Source organism: Centruroides vittatus, unplaced genomic scaffold, assembly GCF_030686945.1.
Source record: "Centruroides vittatus isolate TY-2023 unplaced genomic scaffold, ASM3068694v2 contig_546, whole genome shotgun sequence".
Lineage (NCBI taxonomy): Eukaryota > Metazoa > Arthropoda > Arachnida > Scorpiones > Buthidae > Centruroides > Centruroides vittatus.
In genome coordinates, this window is record NW_027122322.1 from 302,408 (window position 1) to 327,992 (window position 25,585).

At 30.5% G+C, this 25,585-nt stretch overlaps 2 protein-coding genes across 2 annotated transcripts in view; both read right to left on the reverse strand.

Moving 5' to 3' along the window:
• Positions 1 to 11,904, reverse strand: part of pug (pug C-1-tetrahydrofolate synthase, cytoplasmic) — a 42,453-nt gene extending 30,549 nt beyond the window's left edge. The window contains exons 1-6 of the mRNA XM_067274295.1: positions 11,747 to 11,904; positions 10,266 to 10,350; positions 4,949 to 5,062; positions 4,812 to 4,871; positions 4,324 to 4,400; positions 2,750 to 2,850 (exon numbers count right to left, since the gene is read on the reverse strand). Coding sequence (XP_067130396.1) covers positions 2,750 to 2,850; positions 4,324 to 4,400; positions 4,812 to 4,871; positions 4,949 to 5,062; positions 10,266 to 10,350; positions 11,747 to 11,793 — 484 coding nt within the window. The 5' untranslated portion in view covers positions 11,794 to 11,904. The remainder of the gene's footprint in view (positions 1 to 2,749; positions 2,851 to 4,323; positions 4,401 to 4,811; positions 4,872 to 4,948; positions 5,063 to 10,265; positions 10,351 to 11,746) is intronic.
• Positions 11,905 to 13,951: 2,047 nt separating this feature from the next.
• Prx5 (Peroxiredoxin 5) lies at positions 13,952 to 23,906 on the reverse strand. The gene is made up of 6 exons (XM_067274281.1): positions 23,667 to 23,906; positions 19,583 to 19,717; positions 18,879 to 19,010; positions 16,613 to 16,651; positions 14,299 to 14,354; positions 13,952 to 14,215 (listed from the first exon to the last, which is right to left on the reverse strand). The coding sequence occupies exons 1-6, from the start codon at positions 23,772 to 23,774 to the stop codon at positions 14,110 to 14,112; spliced, it is 576 nt and encodes a 191-aa protein (XP_067130382.1). The 5' UTR covers positions 23,775 to 23,906; the 3' UTR covers positions 13,952 to 14,109.
• Positions 23,907 to 25,585: the final 1,679 nt, after the last annotated feature.

The window sequence follows — 25,585 nt, forward strand, 5'->3', positions numbered from 1 at the left end:
CATTATGTCTACATATGAAATATATTACAATGAAACAGTATTAAAAATTTATGATAATAATTCAAATTTTGTGGACCCTTGACACTGGGACCCAGGGCTTAAGCCCTATTAATCTCTATGTAGATCCGTCTCTGTACACAATTCATGTACGCTAACTGGGTACCACAAACTTTTGATACAATCTGGCCATGTTAAATGCTTCAAATGATGTCATGCACTGTGCACGCACTTGTTTGCTGACAATGAGCAAGTGATCGAGTTCCTGCAAGCATCACACTGACTTAAAATGGCTAGCTGCTAGTTGCCAATGTAAAAGCAAACACAAATGATAAAAGAGTTTACACATTAGAATAAATTATTATAGGCATATTTGTTCTCATATAAAAAGTATATTGACAGTCAAAAGTTCCTCTTAAGCATGCGGCACATGCTAAGCAAGCCCAGAGAATTCGTCCCTGATATTAATCTAAATATATAAAATTACATGTCCTGACTGACTTACTGATCCATCATCGCCCAGAACAAACCACTGAACTTAAAGAGGTGAAATTTAGTATACAGTTAGAGTACATCATGAAAATGCACACTAAAAAGGGATTTTTGGAAATTTCCCCATGGGGGAGAGGGAGAGGATTAAGGCTTAACCTGACAAACAGCTTCTATTGTACTATTTTAGATGTGATTTTTTTGTTTTTGATAGTAATAAGTTAATTTCCAAATGTACAATATTTACCAAATCATCCAAATTGTTTGCACAAGCAATGCCAGGCTCATTTGTTAGTCAGTAATAATGGAAACAACAAATTTTATTTATAAAATTAAATAAACATCAATAAGATTCAATTAAAAATAATATAGTCTAATTCAAATTGAAATCTAAATAGATATAAATTATTCATTAAAATTTATGATCAGAGTATGAATTTAGCAATTGAAAATTAATAAAAATTCACAAGGTTAACCAGATAAATTATTAAGTTTCATTGCATGAGGTGCACATTCAAAAATTTTTCACCTATGCATTCAAATTCACCAGAATAGTGCTCTAAATGCAAAATATAGACCTACTTAGCATATCTTTTAAACTGTGAATATTGTTTGAAGTAGGATATAAGTAGATTTATTACACTAATTCTTCTAAATATCTGTAATTTTTAATACAAGTTTTTAAAAGTTAATTTATTAAATAACAAGAAATAACTCCAAATTTGTTAAAATTATAACAATAATAAAGCAGATTTTTTTTGTTATTGTTATTTGAGACACACAAATTAATCAGCTTGTTAGACTGATAACTAAGTCACCTAAGTTTGTTGTATAATTTAAGACCATTGATACACATTCCTAATTATCCTATTCCTAAGAAATTTATTTAACATCTTCCATTCAATCACAAGTGAGGCATTTCACTCTACATACAAGAACTGCATTTTCATATAAGCAGAAAACAATAATAATTATAAAAAAAAAACAACAAAGTCACCAGAACCACTGGTTCCACCCTTCTACAAATATAGGATGTAGGATATGTGTAGTTTATGAGAAAGAAAACACATCAAGAAGCTTAAAGGACTGTTGAGAGAGCAAGTGAACAGAATGTCAGTCCATCTACATACTTCAGAGTATCGAATAATTATCCCAAAACAGTTTGTGAAGATTATCAATATTAATCCAATAAAGATAGTAGAATCTCTCAATAAAAAGATAATGTCCAGAAAGACGAAGAATTAGTAGGATTAAATAAAATGCAGAAGGATAATTTTAAGTGGTTAAGGAGTTGTACAGCTTAGTTCATACGATTATCCATGAGTCTTATTTTCAGTTTAAAGGAAAACATTTCAAACAGAGAAACAGTGTGTCAAGGTTTCCTGATAGCAGGACTTGTGATTGAGTTGGGGATTACAGAGACAGAAGTGTTGAGGAGATTCTGGAGTAAAATTAAGTTTATAACAAAGTATATTGATGATTTGTTGATAGTATGAAATGACAAATAAGATTTGGGAGTTTTTCAACATATTTTCTAGGTCAGAGTTTAAGTCTTAAACTCTCAAAGAACTAAGACACTAAGCCTACACACTAAAGATGCATTTATTGGACTTGGGGATAGAAAAGAAGATAACATGTTTATCCTTCTTTTTCCTGATAATTTTCTTGTTATTTTTTATAGTTGAGATTTTAGTTATTATTCTGTATTACTTATGTTAAAATACAGTGTTCTTATTGTACACTTGTGGGTGAATAAAAGGTGTCAAGTATTTTCTTGGGGATAGGGTAGTTAGAGGTGGGTGCCAATGGACTTAGATTGTACAATGATCAGATGTTATGTAATCAAACTTAGATGACTTAGTTATCAACCTATTAAACTGAATCACTTCTGTGTCTCCTGACAATACACTTCGTTGCCCAAAGCACTTGAGAAAAACTATTACCAGAGTGAAATCTAATAAAACAGATGTTTTGATATTGTGATTTATTAAACACATTATAAAATTCTATATTTGAAAATACTTGAAAAAAATGCTCATTTTTTTATTTCATTTTATCCATTTTTTTCTTATTTTCATTATAAACTATACAAATAAGAAAACTATTTCCTTTTTATGTACATTTTTCATGAATAAATTAGTTTTTATATCTAACTTATTTATTATATAAAAATGATTATATTCGAAAGTTAATTTCATTAAAAAATTATGATGATTTAATATTATTCAAATTTACTGTTTTTATAATATAAAAGAACACTTGCCTGTTCTTTTGATGAGTTCTAAACAACCTTGAGGAGTGCAAGCAATAAAAAACCCTTCCAATTGTCCATGGGCTAATTTACCAGCATTCTGATCATGTATTCTGCAAAATTAATTTTTTTCTTTTTTAACGTTTTTAGAATTATGTCTTTAAATGTATTTTACTTGTATTAAAGCATAAAATACACTCTTTTGATAATTAAGGAAATATTTAATTAATTTCTTATATTAGTTATCAAAAAAATAATTTAACATTTTAGAACACAAAATCACTAAAATTATATGTTTATTAATTAACATAACTTAAAATTTTTAATTTTCTACTACAAATTTTTAATTTCATGTATATTATTTAACTTGAACTTTAACTATTTTGATGAAACATTTACAGATTTTTAATATATTAAAAATATTTGAACTCCTCTTTCCAAAAAATTATATAATCTATCAAAAACTAATGATGATGACAGGAAAGACGAGGAGTATTCAATTTCCACACAGCATGTTAGATTTGTTAGCTTGTAAGAGATTGTGATGTAACTGGTTAAATTTGTAGAACAGGTTATGTGAACAAAGCTTATACAACTTGTTTATTGAAAGGTCAATGCTAGAAAAATGGAGAGTAAGGGTTGATTTATACACAACAGTGACATGCTGGCACAGTGACTATTTGGTGCATAAACATCGATAAATATCACACATAGCCGATCAGAGTTTCATCTACAACACATGATCTGTATTCTGTCAATCATACAAGTGTCATACATGAAATTCTGATTGGCTATTTGTGATATTTATCGATGCTTACTGCACTGTGCCGGCACGTCACTGTTGTGTGTAAATCGACCCTAAAAGGAGCCACAATGGCTAATGGTTCCCTGAAGGGTTGCCCACCAGTACCATCCAACTTAAAAAAAGCTCATTACAAAATCACTATGATATAATATGATGTACACATATAGTCATTACATTTAACAACTTCAATTGTTGTATTCTAACATGGCTTACAAACCATAACCAAGTTTGAGGCACCAGACCTACTCTTTCTACTTTACAAAGTAATAATTTTATACAGCTTTAATTATTTTGTAAATTCAAATACACAATAAGAATGTGTTTTATTATTCCTTTTCTCGTATTTTGTTGAAATTTTCTTTCCAAAATAATTTAAATTAAATTTTTTTGTTCTGTAAAATAATGAAAAAGCTGATACAAACATAAATCTTATTAAAACTGACATCAACTTCAATAAATTTTATTATATAAACTAGAAATTTATTTAAATACTATGCCACAATACTGACAACTCAATAGATTTTAGAATTTTTATCCAATTTAAATCAATACTCATGGATTATTAAGCCATAAAAATGATATTCAAGCTGCAGTTTGGCCACCGTGTTCAATATAAATATTTTAATAATTAATTAATTAATTAATTAATTAAAATTAAAGTAAATTATACTTTTTAAAGTTAAATTAATATTAATATTACTGTTTTAGAAAATTTTATGGTAAAATCCATATCACTCATTTTGATCATTGATTTCTTTATTAATTGAAGATAATAACTTACCCATCAACATCTTTCTCTGGAGAAACAGTATTAATGATAACATTTGTATCTATTGGTGATTCACAGTCTAATGGCAGCTAAAATAAAATGAAAAAATTCTTTTAAAATTAACTTAAAAGCCATCCTTTAATTACATGCGTAGTTTTTGGACCAGTTTTGACCCCTCCCTATTATGTACAGTACAATGTTGTACTTGTTGCAAACCTCTTCCATTTTAATTATGTGTACAATAGTTCATGGACCTCTTGATATTGAATAAATGGTTTTAAAAAGTTCTAAATATTTTCTAAACTATGGTTTATTCACTTGACTAGTAAGTAGCTTTAAAAGAACATATTAATGTCATAATATCACAAAAAAAAATCCATGTAACACTGTCTTGATTCCCTCCTCATACACTGTACACATAATTAATGGATAGCCTTTTAAAATGAAAAAATTTTTAATTATTAACTTCGCAAATGTCACTAATACGACTTCATCAATACCTGAACTATTATTCCATGAATTTCGTGATCTTTATTTAACTCTTGAATCTTCTTTATCAACTATTCAAACAAAAGAGTGATTATTAAGTTTTATTTACATATTCTTCAGAAATTTCAAAAATAATATTTTTACAAACCTCTTGTTCTGTTATATTTCTAGGCAAATGAATGTGTATAGCTCTGATACCAACTTCATCAGCAGATTTTGATTTTGTGCGAATAAACACACTCGAGTCTGTTCGATTACCTACCTAAAAATAACAAAAAGTTAATTATAATTGACAAATAAACACCAAAATCTGTAATTATGAACTACATATCTAAGTATAGAAAGAAATAAAAATTTGTTCTTCTTCAAAAGTAAACAAACTCGTGTCTTTCTGATATGGATGTGTTCATTCAAATTCAGATTCTAACTCATATGAGTAATAGTCCAAAGAATTTTTCTGAATTAATTATTCATGAAGGGAAGGAGACTTAGACTCCTTTCATTCCTACTTTTGTAAATAATTAATTAAGAAAAATCAAATAAACTTAGAAAAAAGATCTACTTAAATATGACAAATGTACTTGTACTGTTGTACACATGTATCAGGTCAGTCCATAAGTTCATGCGTATTTTTATCTACAAAAAAAGCAGCAAAAAATTTTAATTAAATTTTATTTCAATCTATAATGTATTCACCATTATTTTGTACAATTTCTTGCCATCTTGATGGTAGCTTTTTAATCCCGTCTTTGTAAAATGATTTCGGTTTTGAATCAAAATATTCAGAAATAGCCTTTTTTACATTGTTCTCATCCTCAAAAGTTTTCCCTTTTAAAAAATTCTCCAAACTGCGAAAAAGATGATAATCACTGGGAGCAATATCTGGCGAATATGGTGGATGAGGTAAAATTTCCCAGTTGTAGCTTTCAAGTTTCTGTACAGTTATTTTTGCAGCGTGTGGTCTGGCATTGTTATGCTGCAAGAGAACCTGCTTTCTGTTCACTAACAACAGTCGATTTTTTTTCAATTTTTCATTTAAACGCTCTAATTGCTCACAATACATTTGAGCTGTAATTGTTTGATTAGGTTCTAACAGCTCAAAGTGAATTACACCTGACATATCCCACCAAACAAACAAAAGAATTTTTTTTGGATGCAACCCACCTTTTGCAGTCGGTTTTGGCTGCTTGTCGCGATCCATCCATTGTCTTTTTCTCGTCACATTGTTATAGAGGATCCATTTTTCGTCTCCAGTAACCAGCCTACCAAGAAAAGGTTCTAAAGCAATACTGGATAAAAGAGACATGCAAATGTTTATACGTTGTTGTCGGTTAGCTATTGACAGTTCATGTGGTATCCAATTTCCTAGCTTTGAAACTTTTCCGATTTGTTGTAGGTGTCTATGAACAGTTCCATGGGATGAATTTAAATGTTCCACAATTTCATCAACTGTTAAAGATGGTTCTGCTTCAACTAGTGCAGAGAGAGCATCATCATCAAAGTCAACGGGTCTTCCAGTACGAGCCTTATCCTCCACACTAAAATCATTGTTTCTAAATCTTTCAAACCACTTCTGTGCAGTCCTTGCACTAATTACAATTTGATTATGTACAGTATTTATTTTTTTGGCTGCATTTGTAGCATTCTCACCACTTAAAAATAAAAAGTATAAAACATGTCTTTTGTATTCGTCGGTTACTTCCATTTTAACGAAAATAAACAACTGAAATGTTCATAATTCTGAACAGTATTATATGAATGAGATCCAATTTAACACTTCAGTGTAAAAATTATCACATTAGACTGACATTTTTAACAGCAAAACACAATTTTTCTCAAGGTCATAAAAATGTGCATGGACTTATGGACTGACCTGATATATACAATATTTAAAAGTTTACTTTTCATTAAGAGCTAGTTGAGAGAGGTACAGGGATGAATGTATGTTTGCACATTCTAATTTGAGCCTCCCTTAATATCAGGTTGTTATGCTACAGCATAATTAAGAGCTACAGTGCTACACTTGTTATCTAATAAGATTCTTATTAGTATAAGCTGATAATTTTATGAAATATCTTAATCACACTTTAAAAAATTATATGATTTTTTATTAAAAAGAAGAGCAAGACTTCATCGGATCCTTGGGCAAAAGTTTTAAAACAGTGAAGTTTACAAAAAAATCATTTTTTTAGAGAATAGTTACTTCATTTCTACAATATACAGGTATAGAAATAATAATGTTTTATTCATGTTCTTGAGTTTTAGTTTCTGTTGCTATACACGTATAGCTTTAGCTTCACTCACCAGACCTACTCTAGTTGTTTCATATCATAATATGAGATTTTGGTATTTAAATTATTAGAATAAAAATATTAATTAAATAAATAAAAATATATACAGAATGATTCATGATAATGGTGCCAAATTTTACCATGTTTGTAGGATAACACAATGAACAACTTTGGTTCATAAACAGGTGTCTGGAAATGCACTATTGAGGTGCTAGACAGATGTTTGGTATGCCAACGTGCTGTGCAATAAGCATTGCCTGTATGCGTATTTAGGGCTCAATAAGCATAACTCATTCAGTGTTGAAGTCTTTCTTAATAGGCTGGGCCATACAGTTCTTGTCAGTTCAAAGAGACCTGTAACTTGGCTTATGTCATGACACATCTATCCACAGCAGTTTCAGCAAATGTGAATAGTCTGGGGGGTCCTGCACAAGGTTGAATTTCATCCTTTCCATCTGCAAAAGGAGCAGATAGAAAGGGTAAAGTTAGGGTAAACATTAGTGATAGTCATCAATCACCCTCTGTATGGTACAATACCAGCATCACTAATGGTACAATGTTGCAAGTGTCATTTGAATTTGACCAATGATTATTTCAGAAAGTATGGCCTTGCATAAAGTGACATTCTAATTTGTGCATAGCACATGCTCTGATTTGTCAAATTCAAGTGGAATGTGAGATGTGCTCACCCATCAATACATATTATATACTGTTTATACCGTATATCTCAGCAGATAAGACGATAGTTGAACCATAAAAAATGGCCCCGAAAATTCGGGGTTGTCTTATAGGACAGATACAAAAAAATTAGATTGAAATTTATATAAATTAAAACCATTATAAAAAGACAGACAAACCGTAATTATTTACTAGAAGAGAGTAGGGTATGTGCACAAAATAGAATAGCCCATAGGATGTTTTTGTAAATAGTGAAGGTCATTACCCAAATGCCCAAATTAGTGCGAATGTTTGCAAAAATCGCCAGATGGAAGAAAATAAAATTTGTTCATTTGAAAAATTACAAATAGGACATAATTCCATATACACTATACAGTATTATTATTCAGATAATGATTTCTGATCTAAACTAAATTCATAGGCTGTTGACAGTTGGGGGTTGTCTTATAGGACAGATATATGCTAAAACTATAAAACTTCGATGAAAATTTATACATCGTCTAATCTGAAGGTCGTCTTATCCACCAAGATATACGGTATTTATTAACTTTTATTGTTAGTTTTATTTTTTATTTAAACAATTTGTACAATAAAACTGAAATGTAAATCCTGGTTGGCAAAGCCATTACTTGCAATGTAACTGTTCTAGCAATAAACTAATTTGATATGCAATCCATCTTAATTATGCATTGAGTGCAAAGATATGAAGAATTACTGGTAAGAGAATTTGAAAAAATTAACTTAATTATGTAATTAACCTATTTAAGAATTTTTTCTTGGGGTCTGCCACCTGCAAATGATTTTTTAGATTCCATAGTGCTTTTCAATTTTTAAAAACCTAAAAGTTTTCACTTGGATTTGGTCACCTTGTTATAAGAAACTGTAACCAATTCAGCTACTTTTATATTACAACCACTGTGAGAAAGAATAAGAATTTACAAAAATTTTACTAAAATTCAAATCATGTTTCAAAAACTAAACTAAAACTGTTTTTGGTATTTTCAATTTAATTTTAAGTGTTTTTTTTTCCTATTAATACCGTTGGTTTCAGTTTAAGCTCTTTTCTATAATACTGGCCAGTCAGTGAGTTAATACAATGAATTGAATCAATAATGGTGTTTCGACGAGTTGATTCTTGATATTCAGCTGTTTCGAAACATTGACTCAACTTTAGCATGCTGCTTTCATAAACTTAAACTTTATACTAATAAGCTTGAAAACATGTTCCTGAAAACTGTTAAATCTTACCTTACCTTATGAAGTGACAATAACAGTGTTTTGGTAACAACAACAGATAAAATATTATATTTTTTAACATTTTAATTTCATATTTAGTTTGTTCATTTATCCATCCATAAATATTCATAAACTTTGTTTGTTTAGTCTAAGTTATGAATCTAAAAACAGCAAAAACTGAATGTTTGCAATATCTTACTGAAAGCTGTGTTTCAATTTATTGACTCTCACGCATTACACTCGTTGATTAAGCTTTAGTTTAGTGTGCGTATGTGCACGCACATGTGGTTTCATCAATGAGTCATGTATAAAAACTGACTCACTTTTCAACTCACTTTACTAAGCTGATTCAAATGTCTGGAAACATTCAAATGAATCATTTTGCACAACACTACTTTTCTATTAGTAGTTTTAGTTTTTATTTTAGTACTAAAATGAATTTGTGTGACTAAAACCAAGATTTAGTTTAGTAAACTAAAACTATGCTAGTGTACCATTAACCGACAATATGACTAAGGAGGAACTGAATGGATATAAAATAAATATCTTTTTAATTTAATTTAATTTAAATATCAAATGAACAGCCAGATTCCTTTATTGGACTATTTAGACCAAATAATTTTTAAGGTGCTATACCTATATATTGTAAAAATTAAGACCCTCATTAACTATTATTTTGTCGGTTAATGTTACCTTAGGTGTCAAGGTGGCGGCTCGTCTCTGATTCCAGCAAGGAAACAGTGGGATGCACATTTTAACCTAACCTATTCTAATAAATTACCATAATTATTAGCAACCAAATTATTAGAATAGGTTAGGTTAGGTTAGAACGTGCGTTCCATTGTTTCCTTGCTGGAATCAGAGACGAGCTGCCATCTTGGCACCTAAGGTAACATTAACCTATGAATTAATTTAATTTTTTTTTTTAATTCTTCCCAAATAGGAGTGGTTAAACTCTTAAACCTTCATGTGCGTGGCCTTGGACTTCATACAAAAAGTTTAACTAATCTAAACAGATGTAATAAAACTATATTAATTACATGCATAATTTATTTTCTAAGCACAGTTCATTGAATTAAATCATGTTTCATTTTGATATAATAAAAACATATGCATACCTTTATATTAAATTTTATCCACAAATTCTTTTTGCAGACTGAATTTACTACTTTATTTTTACATTATATTTGTAATTGATAGTATGGTAGTATTTATTATTTAAAAAACTTTTAAATAATTAAATTTTTTAGTTAAAATTACCTGAATAATGGCTAGAGTAGGGTTGAAATTTGCATATTTTTCTTTTAATTGTTTCACTTCTTCTAATATTTCGTTTTTAATTTCTCTACAAAAAATAAAATATATATTTTTAAAATCTATATTTACAAGTTTAAGTATATATTTATTCATTAATAAATATTATGTCATTATAAGTATAATCCATTGAATACAGAAATACATTCAATGAGTACTAAAAGGCTTATTTTATCGTACCCATCGTGAGTTCGGTCGGGTCCCCACAATGGGGGCGAAGCCCGACATGTCGGAACAAACCGCCACGAAAGATTCTTGGGATTTCTCATACGGCCGAATTCGATCCCGGAACCTCCAGAGCGGTAAGCCGATGCGTTAAACGCCTCGGCCTTCCGGCGGACAATTCAGGTTAGGTGCAAATAGATTAAAGTTTAACTCTGTTGTCCGCTAGAGGGTGACGGATAATCGCAGCCACTGCTATATTTTTACCTTTGACAGGCGTTTATGCTGTAGAATTGTTTCGGATTACTCTATTTTTATAATAAAATACAATCTATTCACACTTTATTACGTGCAGTTAACAATTAATAGTAATTTTATGCGTTATTAATGGCCTTATAATAACGGAAAATAAAATTCTGCCTAAAACGGAGTCCATTTTAGACACTACACACATTCCTCTCACAAATAAATGATTAATCAGTTTTTTTAAACTGATTAATCATTTATTTATTAATTTTTTTTCTATGTAACAATACGTTCAAGGCCACAGACTAGACTACTTATCTCTTCGACACTTCAAATTTACAGTGAAACACGCCGCATGTAGGGCAATTGTACGAGGTCGCCTTACAAGCACTCATTTCAAGTTTCCTGCTTAAATCAGCAGCGGATCATGTTCCTTTAAGGCCCTAGGGCCTAGGCCTTTATATAAAAGCGTTTTGTCTTTATATTAGAAAGACAATAAAATAGTCTGTATACGAGTTACGTCACTGTTGGGGTGCGAAATACACTTTTAAAGTGTTGACATAATTTTTCCAGGCGTTATCTTTATGCTGTGTAATTTTTGAGGCCCCTCAGACGACGAGGCCTTAGCCGCGCGCCTATTTTGTAATCTTCACCGGCTTAAACTCCATTTTAAAACATAAATTGTTCTGTTTAAAATGAAAGCAAAGGATACAGTACAGATAGATGAGTCAGCCAACTGTTTTAAATACGTTGCAACGTAAAGAAAATATATATTCATCAAATTTTCTTAATATATGCCATTTTAGTCACGTGGCTATAACACGTAACATAAAAATTATGTTTAATGCTGTATTTTAATCGGCTCGGGCCTCGTAGTTAATTAGTATTTATTTTATAAAGATAAAGGCTCCAGTCTACATTTTACAAAGGTTAACACACGTGACACTTTTTTAAAATAAAAATACGCATCTAGATAGTCGGCATGGCGAATATATTTCTTATATAATATAAATTCTTACTTTGCAATTTCTTTCCCGTTTAATATTATTGCTTCAGAGTTCGACATGGCCAAGGTTTAGATAGAAGACTCAAACACGTGATTACAGATAAAACTTTTAACTTTCGGTCAGGGTCGCCTGCAAATTGCCTTACAAGTGACTTTCTGCTAGTAAATAGCACGTGACCGCAGACGTAACCTATTCATTTTAGGGGAACTTTAGTAAAGAAATGACCGAAATTTTATTTTAACGAAGTGTTATGTAAATATATTCAACTTAATAATTAAATTCTCTTAAAAGTTTGATTAATGTAGTCTGAAAAAATATAACTTTATTAACAAGAGCTAGAATATATTAGTCATGAAATAGTATATGGATGCGTAAAAACGGCGGTTTTTCAAGAGGATTTTTTGCTGTTTAGTATAAATCTTAGGCATTTAAGAAGGACAATTTTAATTTGCACACGGTAAGCGCCATCTAGGGATACTCAGATAAATTAACTGTGAAAATAAGTACACGTAGTGTCACCAAAGTGTAACACATTAAAACGCGTACCTAATTTAAACCAAAAAGGAATATAAAAATATAAACTGTTAAAATTGTAATTACACAGAAAGAAACGTTAATGCATGTATTAAAAAAAAAAACAATACACTGTATACAAGAGCTATTAAGTCTAATTGTCCCAGTGTGAAAGGGTGCCATTTTGATCACCCTGTTTGAAGCTTAATAATTTCTGTGCTTTTTTTCGAAAATTTCTGAAATTTTTGCAGGGGTTTATATATTAGGAGAATCGATACTGCAGTTAAAGGTCGAGGGGTGGGGAGATAATGGGGTCGTGTGTATCTCCAGTAGGGTCGGACTTAATGACGATTTTACTCGTTATTAGCATTTACAATTTTATATAAAACTCGTCCCTATTCTCAAAATTAAGATTTTTGCCATTTTATAATAGTTAAAAATGTAAAAAGTTTTTAAAATAAAACATGATAACAGATGGCGCCACTACAATTTTAATTGTCGGGAAAGTTGAGCAACTCGTTGCTGGTTTATTTATTATGAAACCTTCGAGATCAAAACTAATATACAAGCAAGAAATAGAAGCGGTACTCGGAGGAATTTTTTGAAAGCTTCACACAAAATCATTCCTTAACAAAATTATGTAGTTGATCTTACAAATTTAGAGTTTTTTGGTAATTATTTACAATCTGCACATGGAACGCTCTCTCTTCATTTATTTTATAAGGTCACGATAGTTTCTGTTCTCTCTTCTCGAAACTCCGAAAAATACATTGTCATATTGGAGAAGGGTGTTCTCCCAATGTTCTCTGGTGGGCTTATGGACAAAACATCCCTCCTGTTAGTGGTGAATGGAATTCCCTGCCACAATGCTAAAAAGATATCCGTGAGCTTCTGTGGCCTCAGTCATCTGACACAAATCCTTCGAACATGTTTGAAATCTGCTGGATTGTGTAGTGCCAAGTGGGCCAACATTGGATTTAAATCATATCAATTGACATTGATACTAAGGTAAGATGTCCTAATATCATCCCCTCCCTTAAATTTGTCTCCTGTCATACCCAATAGATCTCTCTGCCCAGGTATTGGTAAGCACTTTCCATCCATTCTCCAACTATGTCTGACTGCTGTACCTATCTTTTTCACCAAACACTTAATTTTAGTTGCTTTGGATTTGTAAAATCCTACAAGTTGTGTCAAATCCTATTACCTAGAGTGAATGGTCGCCTCAGTTATCAGGTACTTTCAAGGTTCCTAAATTTAAAATATTCCCTTTTCACACTTCCATTATAATTTAGTAACCTCATATCATCTGATGAATCAATTTATTCAAATAATCAATGTCCTTACAAAATTTTTGTAGATTTTGGAACTGTTAGAGAATTTTGGTATAGTGTTAAAAGACAGTATATCACATGGTTTCCATACTTTACATATTTTCTCCATTTCGGGAGAATTTCCCCACTTAATAAAACTTGAGTAAGTTTCCAATTCAAGGTTTTTAAGTATGTAAATGAAAAACATTCACATATTTAAAAACTTGAATTGAAGGCTACAATATTTAGTAACACAATACAAAAGAAACTATTTCATATTTATGAAAAATATATGAATTTAAAAGAAACTGTACATATTAACAATATAATATTCTTCAAGATTGTAAAATGAATGTTTTGAAATTTAAAAAATGCAACCATTTTTCCAAAATATGTTTAACAACTATTTATTATTAAGAAATTAACATATCTAAGAACTGATCAACATTTTTTGATAAAATAATTTACATAATATTTAATCTTCATGTATTAGTGTACATTTTATATTGAAATTCTTTGCAGTGTTTATATTAAATTACACAGATAAATTTACAATAACTTTTGTATGTTTGAAGAGAGTGAACAAGTCAGTCCAAATCCGTCTGGTTCTAGACATAACTGCTTCACTTTACCATCTTCTATTATCATTGAGTACCTAAAAAAGCATTAAATGTATTTTAAAATGGCATTAACTTAACTTCATTTTTTTAATGTTTGAAACTATGAAATAGTACATACCTTTTGGAACGAATCCCGCCAAGTTTATCTGTAACATCTACATCCATTCCTATAGCCTGAGGAGGGGGAAGTTTGTTTTAGAGTTAAACTTTATTTTATTACATATAAAATTATGTTTACAAATTTAAGAAAATTTACATTTGGCTGCACAGTTCATTAGTATGTGTACATTAAAGTTGTTATAGAAATAACTAGTTTTCCCTCTGTTGTGAGCTGAACAATTCTTAATTTTATACTAGTATCTACTTAAATGAACTTTTAATATTCAATAATTTCATATTAATGATAAAACCAAATTTCTATAGACAATTAGATATTATATATTTAAAATAAAAATCTTAATTAATTAATATTGAATTTCTACATTGAACTAACCCAGGGCGGGGCTTGAATCCACAACCTCCACTTGCCATGTGAAGGTTGCAGGTTCAAGCCCTGCCCGGGTCAGTTCTTTTATTGCAGAAGATTCCAAATTATTTAATAAATTATGAAAATTATAATTATTAATTTAATCAAGAGATGGTGCCTGATGCCTCCCTCTAGTGACAAATTGCTTTATATTAATCATTTAATTAACGAAATTCTAGCCCAATCATTCAGGCAATTGTTGGTTGTGTCTATTGTAAAGGTTAGCATAGCAACCAAAAAATTCTAAATCATACAAAATTCACTGAGAGACCAAAATGCAGCCAATAACTATACAATATTTTAAGTTAAATATTTATGTTCTTGTTCAATATGAATAGAAATTTAATGAAGAGTAAGTTCACTTGGCAGCCTAGTTCTACAAAATTGAGTCTAATTAGTACTTAGTTACTGCACAATATAATTATGAAAACACAGCAACTTATGCTAGGATTTTAATGAATTTATAGTATCTTATTACATTTTGTTGTTTTATACTGTGTACCATCATGAGAGCACAGTACCATTCATAAACCACCTCACATATTTTCAGTTATCATAAATCTCTTCTATTGCCAGTGCCTCATCTTCCTATCCTTTCTTCTTCATATGGAATTTGTCTGTAGAATGCACGATAGATTGGAGTAACAAACTGAGGGAAATTTCAGTAGTAAAATCACAATGTTTTGCAAATTTTTTATGGTTTCTTGTATGCTTGTTCAAGATTGCACTGAAACTTACACTGAAAAAAAATCCTCCCAAAATCAGCCTGCTGCAGTGCTTCATTTGCATCTTGAAAATACCTGAACTTTATGTCTAGCAGGCACTTTTTAACTTGCAAATGCTTGATTTTTGCCAGGAAAAGCACTGTTTTTCTGTATTGTGTTTTGGTTACCATATTTTTGCAACTTTGCTGTAGTTACCATGCCATACCAGTCTTTGCCACTTTTGTAACAGTAAATACATTCTTGTTTCTACTATCTTGTATTTGTGGCATCAATTATCTTGATGAAAGATCTGTATACCAATAATCTTGTGTATCTGTATGGCACCAAAATGAGTCATTTGGGACAAAACAGTGGCTGCTTTCCATATAAATATGCTGTCATGTATCAATATATTAAAGGCATTAACAATCCATATCATTAATGACATTAAATTTCTGCTCTGACCTCAACAATGTTAGAGAAGGACAAAATGTTTTTAATATCTAAAGGACAGTATTCTTAAGAAAATGAAACCAGTATTAACATATTTCAATACTCACTCTTTTTCTTCCACTTCAGACCAGACATACTGTACATTGTTATCATTAAGACAATTAATGCACAACTTTTGTACAGACGACTGTCTTTTATAGTATGCAATAACAATCTGTAGAAAGGGTGTTGGCAGTATTTGCTTCAGACCATAATACAATAAAAAATATTGTGTTATAAATACTGTGTACTATCATGAGAACATAGAACTTTGTAAACCACTTCACATCTTGCAAGGACCAAAGGCGGCTAAGTGACATGGCAGACTTTTGTCCTAAGTAAATTCAAATTTCTAAAATATGCTTATTTATCACATGACAGATTTGGTGATTACAACAACCAAATCATGTGGCTGTCTTTGAAACATAAAAGAACATGGCTTTATTTAGCCAAAAGGTGTATTTAAGCAAGAAAAAACACAAATGTCACTTGGCAAACTGTGGTTCTAGTTGACCCATTTCTGACTTATTACTCAGTCTCTTTTACAACTTTTCCAATTAAATTTGTTTTTTTTTCAGTTATTTTTGTTGGGAAAATAAACAATGAAAGTAAATACAGTAAATACATTAAACCTAATAAATAAAAATTCAGTATATTCTATAACTAGTTTGATATTAATTCTGTATAACATACTAAAATGGCATACTCACTTTTGTAAATTCAGCTGTGGTATCTGCAAGCATTCTTATCTAAACATAAAAAAAAATTATACAAATATACACATCAATCAAAACCAGATGGCTTAAGCAAATACACCTACAACTGCCATTTAGCCCGATCATTTACGGCACTTGTAGGTGTGTTTATTTTTTAAAAAATTATAATATTTACTTCATGTAGGAATTATAAAAAAATTTAATAAAATTGGCATTTTTCTTAGCAAAATTTTTCCTCAACTTGTAGATTAGAGAATAGTTCTTTTATCAAAACATGTTTACACTTTGTTAGGTGGTAAGTTTTTTCTGATTGCATGTATACTTTGAGATATTCTGGATTTTTCCCCCCTCTCCTCATTTGTTAAACGTTACTAAGCTTCTCAGATCGTAAATCAATCTTTTCTAATAGAAAGGGAGCTGCTATATTGTATTTTTGGTATATTTCACTATGTTTTTCTTATTGATGTTATGTGGCATCTTATCATTTAACAATCAATTATTTTCTCCAATCATACAAGATCTTGTTCATTATCTGCAATTAATGTAATCAGCAAAACATATTGAATGGAAAACATTTTACAGTAAAAATGTTTTCCATTCAATTAAATGTAAATGTTTTCCATTCAATTTGATTCACAATAATTGTCTTTAATCATAATCATTGAATGTATTTTTCACTACTACTTGGTCATATTAAATATTTTTATTTTGGTTTTGTTTTCCCATTTATTAAAAAAAAAAATCAAATAGAACAAATATTTGTACTTTATCATATGTTTGTTTAAAATTAGCCTTAAGTAAATATGAAATTTTAATTATTGTTAAATAAAACACATCTTTAAAGAATTGTATTACAGTTCGGATTGTAACTTTATAGTATAATCTACTCTATATGTATGTAAAATATTTAGTTTAAAATTGCCACCACAAATTTTCTTTTGTGATGGAAAAAAGAAATAATAAAATAAAAAAAGTAGAAATGGCAACACCAGACACTGATGAATCATCACAAAATTTTTGAACAAGTTGGTGAAGACTAGGGAGTGAGCAAGTGAAGCAAACAGGAGGAGCCATCTTTGACATCCAGGGGCAAAGCACCTTTATTAAAGTATAAAACTGTCATTCTGTAAACAAGTTTGCTGATTCAGATTTCACACTGGAAAAAAAGCCTAAAATCTTACTATAATTTTTTGTTCCTTCAATAATCTGATAAAAACTGCACTTCTGTTTGTTAATTTAATTCAAATAGTAATATTAGCATTGAATAATTTTTATTAGTTATAACATTGCAAACACTTTCAACATTTTATATATGTCATTTTCATGTAAAGAGGAGGATGTAATTTAGAAATATTAGAATAAATTTAAATACAAACATTAACTATTTGAAAGTGGAATATAAATACAAAATGTTTGAAAAGTGTAAAGTTACATTTAAAACTAACTTAGGCATGAAATGACACACATGGAAAGATATTAGCACTAAAAATGAACAGCAGCAGATGTATTGAAGAAAACAGGAATAAACTTTACAAGGAAATACTAACAACAAAACAAAACATTTACTTATTGATATTAATAAACTTACAAGTTTAGTTATAACTGACTATGCTGTATTCAGTCTAGTCAGTTGTAACTGAGCAAAGGTGTTTCAATCAATAGCTGTTACGTAATTACATCTGCTGAACAAGGAGTGTTGTCTGCATTGGTCAGATGCAGTAACAATAGGTAGCGTAAATAAAAGATGCTACTAAATGTGACATCAAAACACCAAACATGTCTGAAACAGCACTACTGTAGAGGGCATTTGGCAGAAAATACTCAACAGCTCCAGAACTGTTGAGTCTGCTGAATGCAACCAGTAACATCATGGTGACATAAGTTCATACTTTTGAAGAGTGATAGCCAAACTCTTGGAATTTCCAACATGGATTTATTACAGTGTCCAAGTTTTTCAATAAATAAAGCTTTCCAATGAAAATTATTTTTCTGTCAACATTGTACAAGAAGCAAATGCAGAATGAACCTAGTCATTACTTTTATAAGAATGAATCATGTAAAGTTCAAAATTTTTACATTTAGATAAATAGATATAAACAATTTATTTCAGTAACTACAAGAAAAAAAAAATCTATGAAAAGTATATCTTTAAAGAATATAAATAAAATAAAGTCAATATTGGTATCTCATAATTTGTCAATATTCCTTTTAATACTTTAAATTGTTTAAAAAGATCCTTATTAATATTTTTATACATTACCTTTCCTTCAGCCTTTTGATCTTTTCCCCAGGCTTCCATAACAAAAGGATCATTAACTGCAACACAAGCAATAACATCTACTCCTTTCTGTTTTAGTTGATCATAATCTTGAACATAACCAGGCAGATGTGTCTAAAGTAAAAAAACAAAATGTTCATATCTTACAAACTATATTGCATATAAAATAGTTATTTAACTAATTTTAGAATTAATACAGTAGACTCTTAATAAGAACTTCCTTAATTCAAAATTTTATTTTTGTCCAACTTAATTCCCATAGACTCAATACATTTTGTGTTTAAGTTGAAGTAGGTTGGAGATAACATTTTGCTAAAGCCATGGTAACACCTTGCAGTTTCCAACCATGTAGGAAATTGCAACTGCTGTTCCCATTAACTAGTAAACCCTTTCGAAAACTGAAGTTAAACTTCACTTACTGATACAATAAATATTACACAAATAAAAAAAAATTATTAAATAAATAATATAAGACTGAAAACTTAATCTGCCTTATTATTTAAGATTATAAAATAAAATATTTAAAAAGCAAATCTTTTAAAATTTTTTTTTGCTGATTTCAGATGCTGCTTGTTCCTCTGTTGTTTGTTTTTTGTATATTTGTGGTACTTAAAAAAGGCCAAATGGCCACAGTGTCTTTTCAAATTAAAGATTAAAGATTTTAAATAAAATGTTAAATACAACACCTTTGAACATCCAGGAGTGAAGGCACCAGGCACAGCAAATAAAATTCCTTTTTTATTTTTAAATAATTCTGCAATATTCACCTTTGAATCTGGAGTATTTTCCATTAGATCAATAGAAGGAAGTGAATCACCAACCTAAATAATACATGAAAATTATATTATGTGTAATATCATAAAATCATTTTTTTCATGTAAAATTTTAATGATATTGATTTGAATAAATTTTAACTCAAGCATCTCATCTACTCTATTTTAGATTAAATCAATGATTTTCAACCAGAGTGATGTGGCACACTTGGGTGCATTAAATTTAGTTATAAGCGGCACCATAATGCTTTTTACATGTATAATTAAGTTATTGTATATTAATAAATAATTTCTAATTTTAATTATGTAATACCTTTATAATCATTTTATTGAAAACACTGTATAATTCAAACTTATTGTCTACATATTTATGTTTTTACATATATAACAGTAGTAAGAGTGATACCAAGTTGGGGTATCACTATTAGAAAGATTTAGAAAACACTGGATTAAATTTTTATTAGTAATAGAAATGATAATGTCCAGTGACAGTAAATTTCATAGTAATACACAAATTTTGGATATTTTATACAAAAAAATAAAAGATTAGTATGTTTTTGCAAGAAGTTTCTATTACATAATATTGATGAATGACATGTAATATACTATCACCATTGTTTACTGAAAATTATTAAATATAAATTTTTCAATTGCATACATATGTTGTTTCATCAAAATGTTTAAATTTATATTTGAAAATTAATTTTACATGCTCAATTTTGATTTAGAATTCAACAACTCAAACTGGGTATATGTATATAAGCACTATGATATAACCAATATTACGGCAAGAAAATACAAGACTACACGAAATCAAACATTTTCATCTGTGTTGAGTGGTCATCGTCAGGCTAACTGACCTTTGCACTTAGCGACAATGACCATTCAATTTACAGGGGGGAACTTATAGATCTACAATTTTTTCAAATTGCAGTCCAATGAAATCTAACATTTTTTATTTTATTATTATTTAAGTCTCCAAAATCAACTTGTAGACGAACTAAACTATTAATATATACAGAAGTATAACCTTAATTTATAAATAAATTATTATATATAGCTGAAGACATACTTTATCCATCTTACTGCATATAGTAAATGTCATTTAGATTGATAATCAATATATATTGATTATCTCTCAGTCTCTGAGATACATTTGTGCTATATTTATATACATTTGTATGTACTGTACATATAATATAGCATTCTTTAAAATATTAAAAACTACTAAATATTTTCTTGGATAATGCTTGAATCATATGAAATAAGTGACTGTAAAAAAATTTTATTTCTTAATTATGTTTGCTATAAAATAATCTGTGTTACTTATCAAGTTTAGAATATAAAATCATTGAATATGTAGAATGTCCCATAAGTCTGGACCCATAGGAGTTTCTTGTGTTACCATTTCTTTCATTACAGGTAAACCATGTCACTGACTATGGCAGAATGAATTCAACTGATTTTGATGCCATAGTCACTGAGAAGCAGCCAGAGAATTCAATGGGATCTATCCTGACTGCAGACCAATCACAGATGTGATGGTAAGCTCATCACCAAATTTAAGAGTTGGATCATTTTGCACTGATAGCTCATATATACATATATAAATAAATGACCTAAGTGCTTTAAAGCAGCAGTCTGCAACCTTTCTGACCTCATGGACCATTAAACTCATAATTTTGAATCCTGCAGACTACTATCATGAATTTTTTTAAATGATTCGAAATCTGTAAAATAATGATCATAAAAGTTCAATTTTACTATATTAATATGAAACTCGCTTGTTTAATTATAGCAAATTAAGCAAGTCTAAAATTCTACAGGTAGGTCTAGTAGAATCGATATATAGTAAATAATATGACGAATCTAGCCTCTGTAATCCAAATTATTATTGATAGACCAATCTCACAGCAATCTCATTGGCAAATTCATTTTATTGCTTGAGATTGCTGTGAGATTGGTCTACCAATAATAATTTGGATTACAGAGGCTAAATTCGTCATATTATCTACATATACGGCAAACCATTTATATATATATCGATATATAGTATTTAGATCACACATTCTTTATTTAAATTTGGAATACAAGTCTATTAATTTAAATTTCCTAAATTATAGCAGAGGCAGCAGAGAAAAAATGGAAGGTACAAAGAGATGAGAGAAAAAATAATAATAAAATGTAGCACTGCTAGCAGTAGTAATGTTTCCTATTTGGCAAGGATTTCTACGAATGTGTGTTCTGGCATAAAAGCATAAAACAGAAACTGAACTAAAAGCTGATTTCTGATTCAGTTTTATGCCACACAATTTTACGCATGTATGTTCTTGGCCTTACATGTCATTGAGAAAGGGAATGTCTTATGATGCTTCCTGTAAAGATGGCTTACCTAAACATGCTCCGATAGACTAACTACACAGAGATTTTGGCTTACGTGGTTGACAATAGATGCCCCTACCCTATATATATATATATAGGGTAGGAGCACCTGTATATAGGTTTACATCCTACATATATATATATATGTTTACACCCAAAAACTATTCATCAGAAAGTCATAAAAGTTTGGGAATGACTTAACAAAATGATGGAAATTTTTTAGAGCAAAAAAAGTTAGTTACAAAAACCACCACTAGAAAGTATATTATAGCTTTATACAGAAAATAACAATGCATGCATTACACAAGTTATCTGTCTAATGTGAACAAAACATGATGGTCACAATTGTCTGCTACCATCTGAAAGCGTAAAACAGCATATTCAACAGTTGCATGCAGTGCACGCCTTGAAATATTATGCACATGGCATGCTATGCTGTCCTTAAGGTTTGACAGCAATGTTAGGGAATCACAGTAGACTAAGTCTTTTAGATAGCACCAAAGCTAAAAATCGCATAGATTTAAGACTGCGGATCTTGCAGGCCAAGATGCCACTATTTCAACTTGAAAAATGCAGTCTAGTGTTGGTTTTTGGAATAATGTTTTGATCTAGAAAAAATTTCTATCATCTCATTAAGGCATTCCAAAACTTTCAGACTTTCTGACAAATATTTTTGTTGAAGTCAGCTGGAAAATGTCAAGTTTAATTTGGGCTACCCTGTATATACATGGTGGGTGGAAAGAAACTAGGCATTGAGAAATACCTACAATTTCTATATTTCTAACGCAGAGACGACGAAAATTACTTGACACGTACCTTATTAAATTGAAATCCGAACGCATACCTCAAAATTCGATGCAGGCTCGTGGCATCCCATCACCTCCTCCTCACATTCCGTTCCGACATCACAGTTTTCGAGTGTCACCTCCCGCGCGTGGCATTTCCGCGGGCGATAATTCAATTCTTTCTTTAACACCGTACGTATCGTGTGCCTCGACAACCCGCTTTCTCGAGCAGCCTGACGCGTCGATTTATGCGGGTTGCGGGTGAACAATTTCCTCACCAACGATACGTTTTCCTCACATCGTGACGTAGATGGACGTCCACTTCTATGCGCGTCCGCAACCGAACCTTTGGTCATCAGCTTGGAATGACAATTCTTGATTGTTTCCGGACGGATTTTGGCGTGTCGTCCCTTAACCGTACGCCACCATCTCTGCACGGCAACCACCGACTTCCACACCTCGTACCGTGCAGCAATCTGAGCTCGCTCCTGAACGGACAGGCGGTCGGCCATCTTTCTTTTTTGGCCAAGCGCGTGCGGCCCCTCTCGGCCACGCCACACCACCGATGCCGTTGTTACAAAATTCTATTCGTTAGTGTACACGCGCGCACAAATTTTATTACAATTGCATTATTATTATAAAAATTATAGCGAATTCTCAATGCCTAGTTACTTTTCAACCACCGAGTACATAATATAATAGTGAATAAGTGTCATTGAGAAGGTCAATCTTTAATTCTTAAAATAATTTTATCGATTTTTTTTTTACAATAATCAATATTTAAACTTTAAACTGTATAATACTTATTTTGTTAGTTAGCGATTAATTACCTTCAGCGGCATGGTTGATAAATTTCTCAAACACCTCCAATTCGTCTGATAAATCCCCTTGCTCAAACGACGCACCAACAGCAATCCTGCCGGCTGATTAATTAACATCTTCCCGCGCGCTATATATATACGCGGCGTATATGTCAGTGATATAATACAGGATACTAAGCAGGATATCACGAAGCGGAAGTATATAAATAAAATGTATGCGAGTAAAGTTAATATTATTCAATGTATTATATATTTCGATTTTTTTTAAATTTGTATTAAAATTTTAGTGTTGCCAGTTTTATAAAAAGGAACAAATACCGGAAGCGGAAATGTTCGTGATTTAAAAAGAAGTGCGTCAAAATTAAAATTATTCCCATTTGTTTAAAACTTTTACTAACTATCCTGAAATAATATTAATCGTATAATAGTTAGTAAAAATTTTAAATAAATGGAAATAACATGTTGCCAGTTGGTTTCCATTTTTTTTTCTTTTCTTTTTATAATTCTTTCCGCCTTGTAGGCACTAAGATGACATCTTTTAGCAAGCCCATTATGGGTTCGGTCAGGCCCACACAATGGGGTTACTGGACGGTGACGGACGGACCACTCCCGAAAAATTCCTGGGGATTTTTTGACCCGTCCGGATTCGATCGCGGATCCCCCCGAGCGGTAGGTTGCCATCTTGACCGCTCGTCCATCCGGCCGTCGATTACGGGTATTAATTAATACTTGTAAGCTAGACTAAATAATACAATCCAAGATTGTATTCTTGTTTTATCCATACGATGTTAGCTTTCACAACAAAATTGATTATGTAAGCGCTGTGTTTGGCTCTATGGAGGACTTATCACACATTATTGACGCAGTCGGAGAAATCACAAGAATAAATAAAACAAAAAATTAATTTTGACAAAGTAAAGCGGCGGCCTGTCTTCAACGGGCCGCCGCTTTACTTTGTCAAATTTAACCATATCTAGATGATTGTTGTCCTTGAAGGCATTTTTTTCTATTTATTCAAATTTCTGCTCCACCAAATGCTAAATGTGAAATATTTATATCTCGTGGATGACACGCGGAAAACATTTTAAATGTTTAATCTCGGCAGGAAGATTCATGTGCATTTTCTGAGAGTGTCAATTAACTTACATGTCCAAAATAACAATTTTTTGCTGTAAAATATAATATATTAGATTTAATAATTGACTTTTATAACCGAAGCTTAAGCGTTTTGATGATTTTGCTGAATAATTTTTCGTGAAAAATTAAATTCTGAGGGGAAAAAAATTATAATTAAGAATCCGTGATTACATCAGAGATGTGACAACAGCAAATTCAGTAACATGACATAATAGATTTACTTGTATGATTCATAATAAGGAAATGCAATATTCTTTTACCAAAAAAAAAAAAAAAAAAAAAAAACTTCCTTATAAATATAAACTTATTCCAAGAAAGATTTCCAAACATTTTCCAATTTAGAATGATGAGTTGGTTACAAAAAAGATTTAAAAAAAGTAATAACTTTCTTTGGATTTTTATTATGCAAACTAAATATATCACGCTTTATTAAAATATTTGACAATAATTAATCAAATTTGATTTGATTTGGCAACAACAGGCCTTAAATTTTGATAATGAAACGCAGTCTTTCTTTCTCATTATGACTTTCTACTCTGAACACAGAGGTCCTTTTCAGTGGCGTGCCATGACATTTGATGATAGGGAAGCTGTGTTTCTGTAAGAAGCCGACTTCCAGGGGCAATCAGTTAATTGCGCGTCAGTAATGGTCTAGGACAGTGGTTCTTAACCTTTTTATACTCGCAGCCCACCAAATATTTCAATTTTTTGTGACCCTCATTTTTTTAAATAATAATTTATATTTAATAATTTATCTATAATAAATTGATTTTTTTATTATTGCTTTATTT